The 13,456-nt window shown below is 43.7% G+C and overlaps 1 protein-coding gene across 3 annotated transcripts; it reads right to left on the bottom strand.

Moving 5' to 3' along the window:
- Window positions 1–331: 331 nt before the first annotated feature.
- On the bottom strand, window positions 332–12,672 carry ppp1r1c (protein phosphatase 1, regulatory (inhibitor) subunit 1C). 3 transcript variants are annotated; one of them, XM_054799170.1, is made up of 6 exons: window positions 12,584–12,672; window positions 10,556–10,607; window positions 8,840–8,877; window positions 8,700–8,754; window positions 3,433–3,621; window positions 332–504 (listed from the first exon to the last, which is right to left on the bottom strand). In XM_054799170.1, the coding sequence occupies exons 1-6, from the start codon at window positions 12,662–12,664 to the stop codon at window positions 449–451; spliced, it is 471 nt and encodes a 156-aa protein (XP_054655145.1). In that variant the 5' UTR covers window positions 12,665–12,672; the 3' UTR covers window positions 332–448. The 3 variants fall into 3 exon arrangements, with proteins under 3 accessions (XP_054655145.1, XP_054655144.1, XP_054655146.1); XM_054799169.1 differs by having other exon boundaries at window positions 10,550–10,607; XM_054799171.1 differs by lacking the exons at window positions 8,700–8,754; window positions 8,840–8,877 and having other exon boundaries at window positions 10,550–10,607.
- Window positions 12,673–13,456: the final 784 nt, after the last annotated feature.

Raw genomic sequence — 13,456 nt, forward strand, 5'->3', positions numbered from 1 at the left:
TTGTTCCCGCTTCTGGCTTCACATCAGCTGCCACGCCGCTGATGGACGTCAAAAAAATGAGCGCCGTTAAAGGAAACGTCCGTTAGACAGGCCTAGTTTTAACGTAAACCACCTATGAGGCATTCCTTGGATGGTTTTCTGTATTTAAATGTGGTAACTGTAAAAAAAAAAATAGTATGCAGAATACCATACAGTTAAACTGCACATTTTGGTGTGTCCTTTTATTGTGGCCAGCCTAAGGCACATCATGCTGTCCACCAAAAGTGTTGCATTGATACTTTTGTTGACTCTGGTGAATAATTCAACCGGCAGATTTTTCACATGTCCTGTTTATTCACAGCCGTGGGTTCAAAGGTCAAACTTGCAGATTGAGATTAAATGCGAGTGCCGAGCGGTTAATGCAGGGGCGAGGAAGAGGAGGCGCTTGAAGACGGGAGAGCGGTGGTGGCTACCGAGAAACCGAGTCAGGACTGGAAGCCTCGTTTTGTGAGTCGCATGACACATCTAGAGGGGGCGTGCAAAGAGAAGACAAACACAAGTTAGACATACTCGTTTTCGCAAGGTCGTCAATGTTAGCGCTGCTCAGTACTGTCATGGGTTTGCCACTAGGGGGCAGAAGAAGACGAAAGCAACGTCTAGACCAGGGATCTCCAACTTCCACCACCATTAGCGCTGGAGATATGACTTTTTAACAACATTGCTTATATTATACGAGTCTTGGTTACAAGTGTCAGTGGAACCTTGGTTAGCGTCATTAATCTGCCCCAGAAGGTGCAACTGTAACTGAAACATACTTTTAACAAAATCTTTTTTTCTTGTAAGAAATCATGTAAATCAAATTAATTCTAACCCAAACCCGAACCCACCCTTACCCTAACCCATTCTAACCCTAATCCTAACCCTGACCCATAACCCCCGAGCCCAATTTATCCCTTTCATTTGTCACTTACATGCATTTCCAATTGTTTCCTGCATGTGAAACTCTACTTGTAAAACTATAAATGTTTGTTAGCTAGCAAAGAACTACACAGTCGACCGCCGCTGACATCTGGAAGGATGAATTTTGTCATGAGCATGCTAGCACACACATGATAAACACCTGATATAATAAATATGTTGATTTTTTTGACATTATACAGCGTTCCCTCGCTACATCGCATTGTGTTCTGTATCCTGATTGGCTATGGGAGAACCCACGCATTGTGTTCCCCGTCCTGATTGGTTAAGGGACTGCAGGCCATTGTCAATCAATCTCCTCCGTGCCTTCCTGTGCGGTACAGAATGTGTTGGGCTTGCCAAATTTACGCGAACGCTAACCATCGCACAAAAGGTTGGACGTCTGGAGGTGCTGAAGGAAGGTAGAAGTTGCGGCCGTAGGGCGCCATTACGGAATAAATGAATCTTCGGTTCGAGGCGGAGGAAGATACGACGACGACAGGAGCAATATGTTTTAACAAGGACGCAAAAACGCTACAGTACTGCAGAACGGCGCCAGGATGAAGAGGCGCGGTCAGTGGAGTGAAATACGTGAGAGTCACTTAATAATTTCTTGTGTCCAACCTGTAGGCTGATCATTAACATTCAAACGAAGGTTTGAACTTTTTTGAGAGTGTTTAAACGAGAGAGAAATTGCGAGAAAATGTCTGAACACCATCACACATACAGTCCACATCGCGCTAGGGTGCTGGGAGGAATTTACGAGCAGAAAAGCACGGATGGAGCCAGGACAGGATGTGTTGTCATGGTGACCCAGGCCAAATGCAGATATCAAAGACCCCCCTTTCCTCAACCCGAGGGGGATGGGGACAGCATAAGGTGGATGCTAAGGGGCTACCCACACGGAAACGTTTTCAGGTCAGTATTTTGCCGTTTCAGCCTCTCATCCACACGGGAACGGCGTTCTGGGTGACCTGAATTGGTATTTTTTGAAAACGGCTCAGCTTGTCTTTGCCGCGTAGACAGGAAATACGAAAACAATGACGTCTCCGACTCGACGCCATGTGTGTTTCATCTGCTCATCTCTCTGTGCCACACAAGCTGGATGACAAGAGAGTTCACTCTGCATCTGTCTGTGTGCATTGGTTCTATAGTGGAATGAAAGGAGAGAGTGGGTCCTCACATCATTCAGCCTCTTTGTGGAGGCGGGGCTACTCGTGAGTGGATACAGAGGGTTTAGTTGGCTTCGTGAGGCAGCATACGCTAACATGAATGAAGGTGCAGAAGCAATGGTTTCTGAGATGAATGCCACAATACAATGCATACTGTACACCAGCCAAGGTTCCACTCTACGCATTTACGTACAGTTTGTCCTCGGGGTCGTGCCAAAGTCAGGAAGCTCTTGGTGAGCCGTAGAAAATGTTTGCCTGAAAAGTAACGATGCTTATTATGCGTAATCACCTGAAGTGGAACCTACATTTAAATGTCTAATTAGTGCTTTTCAAAATCACCATGTATCTCACTAATGCTAATCGCTAGCAAGTAGATAGATAGATAGATAGATAGATAGATAGATAGATAATGATACGTAATAAGTCCATTGTGTGTTTTGAGCGCTCTCACTCTGTTGTGTTGAAAAGCCGCATGGCGTAGGGGAAGAAGGATCTGCTCGGTGGAGCAGGACAGTGATAGTAATCTGCCACTGAAACTGCTCTTCTGTCGGGAGATGATGCTGTCACTCATGCATAAATGGGCTTTCCAGGCAAAATTAGCATGGAGCTAGCACATTGGCATGGTGTGGGGGCGGTCTTTCGGTGGAACATGGCAGTGATAGTAATCTGCCACTGAAACTGCTCTTTTGTTGGGAGATGGTGCCATGCATCAAGCATAAATGGTAATTATCATGACATTTGGCGCATTTGTTTAGATGGATTTACAGTATGTTGAAGGTCAGAGAAATGATTAGTGTTTATGTGAGCGTGTATAATTAACATGCCTTATTTGTGTGTGTTGAGTTTTGTAAGTAAAGGCTCTGAAATGGAAGTCTTCATCAAGAACCTGTTATCTGTCTGCTGAGCTAGTAAGCACAAAACAAATGTTAGCCCCGCCCAACACGCCTGGCTATATGAGAAGCTATGCTATTTTGTGCTCATTTGTCATGAAATGGCTCATTTTGCATCGTAGCGGAATTGATCACAATGGCCTCCTGGTGAGCTACTGAAATGGGGTACAGGTAGCTCATGAACTACTGCTTGGAGACCCCTGGTCTAGCTCCATGGACCATACCGTACCGTACCGTACCATAGACAAAAGTATCAGGACACAATCCATAAAGAAATGAATGGGTTGTCCTTATTCTTTTCATTTCCCAGTACTGTCCCAGTACTTTTGTCTGTTTTCTGTATATTTGCAGATACCGTCGTCCCATGATGCCATCAGCGAGGGACGAATGACCTTGTCTGTTTGGTCAAAGTGTTTAACCGAACGTTTGTTTACCCCCGGAGCTGTTGCTTGCTTCCACTCCTCTCTCCTGATTGGCTAAAAGAAGCTGCGCCTCATTCCCATTGGCTTCCTCTGGCCCATTGTGATTGGTCCACAGGGAAGGGCTGGCATAGAGCTGGGCTGCCATTGGACTAGACTGAGTGTCCATCTCACAGGGGTGTTGCTCCGCCCCTAGCTGGAGCTCTGAGGAGAGAAGAGCACCTCTAGTGGACAGACGCCTCAACTGCAAGGTTGGCCAAAGCCACACGTAAAGTGAATGGAAATAGAGATGACCAGTTATGACACATGCGTACTTCATACATACGAGAATACTAACTGTCATAGTCTGCATCCCAACATGCTCTTATTTTGCTCATTTCCTGTTTAATCTGCCATTTCCTGTTTATGCTTTGTGTTCCAGGCTCAGTCTTGTGACAGCAACGAGGCGGTTGGACACGTACACCAGGAAGAGGCCAGACCAGTCCTCACAGTTCTGATATTGTCTGGATGAACGTGCATCAACCAGGCCTGAGCAAAATTCAAGATTTCAGAATTCAATTCAATTCAGTGGATGAATTAGAATTTGAAAATTTATCAAAATGCTACTATGTTAATGTTAGTATGCAAGGAATGTTAACATGTTAATGTTAGCATGCTAACACCTAGCATGACAGTGCTAAGTGTTTATATAAGTGTCTATCCATGGAAATGGATAAAAATGCTACTATGCTAATATTACAATGCTAGCAATGCTAACATGCTAACCTTAGCATGCTAACACCTAGCATGATAACACATGGTGTCTGCTTAAGTTTATATTGATGGAAATCACAAAAAATGCTAGTATGCTTATGTTAGCATAACACCTAGCACAATAGTGTCAACCTAAGAAAATGGATAAAAATGCTACTATGTTAATGTTAGCATGCTAACACCTAGCATGAGAGTGCTAAGTGTTCATATAAGTGTCTACTCATAAAAACGGCTAAAAATGTTGCTATGCTAATATTAGCATGGTACCAATGCTGACGTTAGCATGCTAACACGTAGCATGATAGTGCAATGTACCAGGAAGGCTAAATGTTCTGAACAAATGCTCTGACCATTTTTTTGTGAAGTTATATGCACAAATGCCGAAAATGGTCCTATCTCGCAATGTGTTAAAGAATCCTTTAAAAAAAAATTCCTGGTTCCAGACGGTGATCCGGCTCACCCCCAATATTGCATCAGCCCTTCCATATACCATTTTCGACAATGCCTGAAAATTTCAATCCAAATCCATTCTGAACTTTTCAAGTTATTTTGAACACAAACTGACAAACAAAGAAAAAAGATAAACGCCGGCAAAAACATAACCTCCGTGCTGCGCTTGGCGGACGTAATTAGATATTTTTAAAATACATCCTTCTTCCAAATGGAAGTACAGAACTAACGTTTGGCACATTGCTGTTATTCCAAAAGTCAAAATATAAACCAGCTGCGGCCTTCAATGATTTATAATAATCATCAATTTATTTCACGGGTGTACACCAAACAAAATCTGCGAAATGACGCCTGACTCCTGTATTCCGTGTGGCTTCTTCATTCCTACTTTTGGATGCATGCTCTTTTTCTCACTTTGATTTACGGGTAGCTTTTTGTGTTCCTTGACTACCTTGTTGCTCCGCTTCCTGCCATTGTTTTCTTCTCATGCTTTTCTACTCTTTTGGACACTTTGAGTTCTGTGATGTGTTTGTAAGATGTTTCCGTAGCTCTGTCTAGCTCTGTTGTTTTTGGTTGTGTTACTTTGTAATATGTCCCGGAAATGGTCTTATTTCCGATGGGTTTTTGAAAGTACTGTGCTAACAGCAATGAATTGAAGAGGTGAAATACAAGTCTGTTAATTTTAGCATCGGAGAAAGTTACTTTCACTTAGCCTCAGAGCACATCACTGTGCTGCGTTCAAGGACCACCGAACAAAGTGGTAATAAACGCGTGACGATGTATATGATTTTTCCAATGAAATAATAGCACTTATTTCCAAAATGGGTATGCATATGCATAAAATTCTATGTACACTCCTGATCAGGATGTGAGGAATGTACATTTTGCACTGTTGGATCTTAAGGAGGTTCTGAGTAGAGCTTCAGACGGGAGTGAGATAAAAAAGTATACATGAAAAAAGTGAAATAGGCTGTTCATCAAAAGCTGAAGAGCACAGCCTTTAAAAGGCAAAATGTTGTCAAAAATGTGGATTGGATGTGATTTAGTGTCATGTGTTCACACTGTCTTGATGTCTTGATGGCAAAGGCAAAAAACTTTCTCTCTTTGAAGGCAGTGGGATTGTTGAGCTGCATAAGCAAGGCCTCTTGCAGCGCACCAAGTCAAGTGGTAGACCCAAAAACAATGAGCCGGAGGACAGCCCATTGGCTGTCCGTCCGTTGACCATCCTCGGCCCAAATGAAGGTTGCTACTGGAGACTGCAGAGTGCAGTCCAATAACCATCAGGCGCCATCTGCCTGAGAAGAAACGTCTTCAAAGGCCTCGTCTCCTTCAAGGTTTGGAATTTGCAGGAGAGCACCAAACATGGGACATTGAAAGGTGGAAGAAAGTTCTATTCTCCCTTGACGGTCCTAATGGCTTCCAACATTCTTGGCATGACAAGGAGATCCCACCTGAGATGTTTTTCCCACAGCACAGTAGAGGGGGGCCATCATGATCCTTCAAGGGAACGATGGAGCTTCAGGTTGTGCAGGGGCGTCAAACGGCAGCCGGCTATGTGGAGATGTTGCAGGGGGCATCCCTCATGACTGAAAGCCCTCGTCTGTGTGGTGATGACTGGCTTTTCAACAGGACAACGCTGCACTTCACAAAAGGACGTCTTCCAGAGGAATAAGCTCACTCTTTTGGACCATCCTGCGTGTTCCCCTAATCTAAACCAATGGAGAATATTTGGGGATGGATTTACAAAAGTGGGCATCAGTTCCAGACAGTTGATGTCCTCCGTGAAGCCATCTTCACCACCTAGAGCAACATTCCCACTGGCCTCCTGGAAACACTGGCCTCAAGCGCCCAGCTACTCATAACTCACTCTTTTTTTCTACATTTTATTTCTATTTTAGGGCTTTTGCAATGCAATACATTGCTTTTTTTTGTCTCACTCCCATTTCTTCTTTTTGCATTTCGAAGCACTACTTAGAACCTCCTTAAGATCCAACAGTGCAAAATGTACATTCTTCACATTTTTCCTCAGGTCTTTACATTTTGATCATCGTGTATAAAGTGTATCAAGTGTTATTTACGACCTGAGGTAGATCAGCACCAAGCTGGTGGGCCATACAGCTACACGATGTTCTACAGAACAAACACAGCATACAGACAACGTTTCCCTTTCGTGAAATATTTGTTTCTTATTATGCAGATTATAAACTCCTGTTTTGCTTTTGATGCTAATGCTGCTCTGGAGCTATTAGAGCACACACACACGCACACACACACACACACACACACACACGCAGGATCGATACAAGAAAAGCTTTTAAGGTCTTCACTTCCTGCCTCACTGAGTGCTGCACTCACAACCATGTACAATATTTGCTTTACTCATCTTTTTGTGTACATGCGTCACAGTAATAATAATAACGATAAACATGAAGGTTGTTTGCCTGTCCTCCGAAAGAACAAGTCCAAGCACACACACACACACACACACACACACTAGAAATGTTGCAAGCTTCAGAAGAAGCAAAAACTTTCATGGCATAAATAAATGAAGGCGAGCAAGCTGCCAGCCGCCTGAGAAAGGGGAAAGCAGACAAAACAACACAGCAAAGCACAACATGCGTGCCATCCAACATGCGAGGAAGTGGGAGTTTACAAGGTGCGGGTCATGACACCACCCAGCCACAAGACACGTCCACACAGCCTCAGTGCAGAATGCAGTGCTGTTACTGTACTGTAATCATGTAGCCCCCCAGGTGTAAAACATCAACATCTCATGCCAAAAGCATACCTGCCACTCTTAAAGAAATTCTAGTTATATATTTTTTTAAAAGGCTTCAAAAAATGCAAGGCATATTTAAAAGGGAAAGCCTTGAGGTTTATTAGTGCCATTATACGCCGATGTTGTCCAACTGTCAAGTTCCGATTCCGATATCAACCGATACGGATATGTGTAACATCACTTATCTCCTGTCGTGGAAGCTGCCGCATCAGCAATTAGCGTCTGAACGTGGCTGTAAAAAACATCTCGTGGAAGTCTTTTTTTTTTTTTTTTTTTTCACAGTCCCCACAGACATGTGAATGAATGAATGAATGGATTGTAGGCGGGAATACAGTGTTTTCCACGACGTCAGCAAATTATGCTCTCAAAACGATGTCATGCAGTCTACGGGCCAAGTTGAAGGTCATTGTTAATCTTACCTGTGCACAGTGGTGGAGCCAGATATTTTTCATTGGGGTGGCCAAGGTGAGACCAGTACTCACATGGGGGGGCAATAAGTTGTTACCTAAATTGTCTAGATGGCCAGTTGGTGCTGGAGCGTGACCAGGGATGGCCACGGCCACCACTGGCCACTCCGTAGCTCCGCCACTGCTTTTGGAGCATCTATTAGAGCAATGAATAGCTGGGTAGGGTGCCGGGGACATGTTTTCAGTGCATAGTTGCTCCCCATCATGGCGGGCAAACCCGCGCAGGGATGTTGGTTTCGTCTCTACAACCTGGCCACAGGCCAATAAAAAAAACAAGCCACGGGTGGCAAATGCCCCCTTGGCCGCACTTTGACACCCCTGCTTTTATACGTGACGTCAACTCTGTGGGCAACAACAACTCTTGTCAACTATTCAGCTTGTTAGCGTCGTTGGTAGCGAGCAGACCATGGTAATTAAAGAGAAAAGTGCAGTGTTATTTCAGCTGGAGCTAACGCACGCGGAAACGGTCAGCTGACCAGAAATCAAAGGAGAAGGCAATTGCGGAGTGGGAAACAGACATGAACTACAAGCCGACCAGTCACAGTCTTCATTTTCGCTGCAGTGCGAGAATTTTAATTTCCATGCTACGCACAGAACTGAAAATGGCGAAATGCAACAAAATGTGTACCTGGAGGGCAGCGACGCGCACTCAAGGCTCACAATTGGCAGGTCTACCAAAGGATAAGAGAACACACGGCTATGTTCCTCATCACTAAATAATAAAAAATCATCAAAGTTCCTAAGATTTTGTTCAAATCGTTCAACTAAACTATGTGTCCCAGGTCAAATATTTGGAGAATTAATGGGGAAGGTGCAATTTGCCTCCTGTTTACCTTTCATGGTGGGCGGGGCCAAGGTGCTCCGCTTCCTCTGAGCGCCATCTGAAGTCTGCCAACAGGAGGCACACGTGTCACGTACATGCACATCAACTACGCAAAAGTGTGTGTGTGTGTGTGTGCGCGCGTGCAACAACCTGAGCTCCTCCGCTGGCATTGTGCTGCTCTCCAACTTCTGTGGAAGACACAAGATGGCAGCACTGAGCTTTTCCTACTTAATACTTAATATTTAACAACTTATAAATTAATGTATACAATAATGATTTGTTATATTATTATATTTTATTATTATTATAACTAGATATTAAGTTGTGCTCACTTTGCTGCAAGAGTTGAGGCCATAACGTTGGTGAAACGTTGGTGTCTCAGCACACAGCTATGGGGCGTTCAAGGACTGCCAAACACAGCGTGAAATCTCAGCGCTTGAAGGGATAGTTGGGATGTTTTTGACATGAAGTTGTATGACATCCCCATCAGCGGAGGAGTGCATCAACACTGACTTGCCTTTTGTCACCAATTTTGTTTGTAATTTTCATGGACAGAATTTCTAGGCGCAGCCAAGGCGTCGAGGGAGTCCAGTCCGGGGGTCTCTGCTATTTGCAGACCGTGACCACCCTTGGTCACTCTCCGGCCACCCCGGTGGCCACCCCCACGGCTACGGGCCAATCCTGACAAACGCGGCTCTGTGGTGCAGAACATTAGTTCACTACCTGCCGTTTCCGCTTGGACACATTTCACTGCAGCACACAACTTTCGGTGGGAGAGCAGAGGAGAGCTGCCTGTTTTGTGGAGGAGCTGTCAATAAAACCTCGTCTTGCATGAGCTGCAAGCGGGAGGTACGTTTTCCATGATGACTTTGGTCTGTTGCAGTTTAAGTTTTCTCACTATGTTGATTTTGACTTAAATTCTAAAGTGTGATTCAGCACATAAAACTTAACATTGGAAGCTCTGTGTAGCAGCATGAGTGGGACTGTAAACCAAGTAGTTTAAGGTTAAAACAGGAGTGCCGATCTCCATCCACCTCCGTGTTATGCCCTTCGCCGTTTGGCCGCCATGATGGGGAGCAGAATCCAGAAACTATGCATTGAAAACATGTCCTCGGCACACTGCTCAGCTATGAAGTGCTCTAATAGGTGGTCCAAAAGCACCCTTGGTCACTCTTGGGTCACTCTACTGGCCATCTAGACAATTCAAGTATCAACTTATTTCCCCCCCCGTGTGAGTAATGGTCTCACCTTGGCCACCCCAATGGAATCTTTCTGGCTCCGCCACTGATTATCAGTGAAGCATAAAGACATCAACATGTAAAAATGGTATCTGTATTATCTGATTTATAAATCATTACCAACTTGTCATGAATGTGTTTTCTTTACAAAACATTTCATTAAAAATAAATTACATTTGCAAAATATTTTTTGTGTGGGGATCTACTGTATACTGACTGAACTTGGAAGCTCCTCAGAAGATGACTGACTTAGCTGAGTTCACTAAATGGAACGGGGCCCATTGGTCCATCAGTCAGCTCTTTAGTGGAGGGCACACGCACACACACGCACACACACACACACACACACACACACACGTGCATGATCAGCATCCATCAGTCCAGTCCTCACACTGACATCACTTCCCAAAAGCTGCAGCTCCAATCTAATAAAGGTTCCATTATGGCTGACAACCCCCAACCCCACCCTCTTCTTCTTCCACACCTCTTGCTTTCTTTTTGGTCGTGCTCACACTCAAAGGGTTCTTTATTTGCACCACCATGTTGCCAAAGCAGCGAATGACCTGCATGAAAGCCTGTGTGCGTGCATGTGTGTGTGTGTGTGTGTGTGTGCGTGTGTCACCTGTACCAGGTTGTCTGTAGATTTGCAGCGTTGCAGGAGTCGGTCGTCTCCGACGGATCTGATGAAAAATGTGCAAATGAAGCATTTTAGATACTTTATTGATCTCCAAGAGAAGTTCACATCCAAGAGAGATCCAATAGCCAAGAGACAAACTGTGTCTTTCTGAGCTGCTTCAGCACACACATGCACGCATCTGTACACATACACACATACACGTCTGTACACACAAACACATACACATCTGTACACACACACATACACATCTGTACACATACACACATACACGTCTGTACACACAAACACATACACATCTGTACACACACACATACACATCTGTACACATACACACATACACATCTGTACACATACACACATACACGTCTGTACACACAAACACATACACATCTGTACACACACACATACACATCTGTACACATACACACATACACATCTGTACACACACACATACACATCTGTACACATACACACGTTAATGAAGGAATAAGGAAATGACTCGAAACAAGCCATGAGTTATGCAGTGGGATCTCAGTGTATGCCCCGTGTAGCGTGTTTATCAGTCAACGTCAAAAATGTACGCCAAAGTGTTGCCTCAGTTAGCGTACATTTTCCAGTTAGCGTACAATATGGCACGCGTCTTGTCGTGTTACTACAGTAGTACATTGCATGAGACCACCTGTGCTGTATTTATTTTGATCACAAAACGCCCTATTCACTTTCTAACTTATGGGAACAGGAAGTCAGCTCTGTCACCGTTTATGATGTCATCAGCGGTTGACTATGTAGTTCTTTACGAACACAGTTGCACTACAAGTTTCGAAAAACATGTCTTTTTAGTTTTACAATGATAGTTTTACATGACTAAAACATTTTTAAATGCATATAAATGGTGAATAAAATGGATAAATGAACATTTGAGGTTACTTTTACCTTCATTGAAGATGTGATTCTTGCTTTAGACACGATGTAGCAGCGAGGTCGAGGCGGGCGCCCGGGCGACCTGCTCTTGGGCAGCCAAATGTGGTTCTTGGGACATGGAATGTCACTATTAAACTATAATTATAATATGATAAAAACGCTTTTTGTGTTAACACTTTTGGCTATCTGGAACAAATAACTTGGATTTACATTATTTCTTATGGGAAAAATTGATTTGGTTAGAGTACATTTTGGTTAAAGTCAACCCTTCTGGAACGGATTAATGACGCTAACCGAGGTTTCACTGTATATTAGTTCCAGCTCAAAGAACTTTGGTGGAGAATTGCAAGTCACGAGTCAGCCCCCGCAGGAAGAGCTGTAAATCTTTAAGGCTTTACTCCTAACGCTGGGAATAAGCGTGTAGGAACAACAATGTAACGTCGTCATCGCCACGGCCTTGGCCAACACTCAAAGACTACAAATCAACCTTTCGCCACAACACACGTCACCTTAAACAAACCCAAGACCCTCACAGCAATCCATCATCCTTCATCACCACTTCCTGTTTCCATCGCTTCAACCTCCCTTCGTAAAATCGTCAGCAAAGAGCAGAGACGCTTCTTCTACCCAACAACAAGCCATCACTCGTCCGAAACAACCAATATTACAAAAATAGGCTCAAATGTTAATATATGAGAAAATAATACAGTATATATTCTTTAGAAACATGATACACTTTCACTGGAGGAGCACAATCCTAAGAGGCAATGAATTGATAAATATAAAATACTGTTGAGTATTGGTACTGTATATTGTAATACTGTATATTGGCATGTACTGTTGGTATATTTATATACTGTAGAGTGTTGGTCCTGTATCCAACAGATGACAAACAAAAGACTTTCTCATTGTTTTCTTGTCATGCATGAGCAGTTCAAACCAGCATGTTGGACAAAACCAAACAAGACCAACCCAGAAACACACACACACACACACACACATACACATACACATACACACACAGCATTAAAAAGAGCAGAGAGAGAGCAGCCATGGAGCCCCCCACAAAAAAGCTACTTGTTGTAGCGACCCACTCACTTGCTCTGAGGCTTGAGGGTCCAACTGGCCCTGCAGCGGCGGCACAGCAAACTGGATCTTCTTTGGACTGCTGGGCTCCATTATGACAAACTGAGGCGTAGAAAGAAAGAGAGAGAGAGCGTATGTTGAGGGGAGGGGGAAGTTTAAGAGGGAGTGGTCTCCTTTGCACTGCCACAGTCCATTATCGCTAATTGGCAGTCACTGCAGCTTTTCTTGGACTGCTATGTATTATTATTATTATTATTATTATTATTATTCACTGAACTACTTTTATTTCAATTAGTTTTTAATTCCTCTTTGTCTATTTGTTGCCTAAATGAAGATGGGGTGGATGGTTAGAGTTTGATTTGGGGATTAGGTGTTATGGGTTCAGGCAGTGACTCTCTAGTTATTTTCTATCATGCACCCCCTAAGAAAAAGACATTTGTCCAGCATTCTGCATATAATCACCTGATCAAAATGGATGAATGAAATGAGCTGCAATAATAATGTGACACAAAGTTACAGTAAGTTTATGGTCCCAAATTGCAACGTTTAAACAGGACTGCTCAGTCTGTGTGAGCAAAGTGCAAATGATTAGTTTGAGGACTGCCGCTGGAAGCCTGTGTGTGGTTCCAGCATGAACACCACGCATGCAGGCGATGCACAAAGACACTGACACTAAAAGGCCCTCCTAAACGGGAATATTTTCATTTTTTGGCATTGAATAATTCCTAAAATGATTGAATAAGGAAGTGTGCTATAAAGCATGGTGACTCAGGACTTTGGGAAATCCAAAAACATGATCTTTCAGCTGTAACTTGCGGCCCATGTAGGGCACAAGGGCTTTTAGTTGCTCCGCCCATCCCCTAATTTCGGGGAGGTTTGCAAGAG

The sequence above is a fragment of the Dunckerocampus dactyliophorus genome, chromosome 14 (genome assembly GCF_027744805.1).
Source record: "Dunckerocampus dactyliophorus isolate RoL2022-P2 chromosome 14, RoL_Ddac_1.1, whole genome shotgun sequence".
In the NCBI taxonomy this organism is placed as follows: domain Eukaryota; kingdom Metazoa; phylum Chordata; class Actinopteri; order Syngnathiformes; family Syngnathidae; genus Dunckerocampus; species Dunckerocampus dactyliophorus.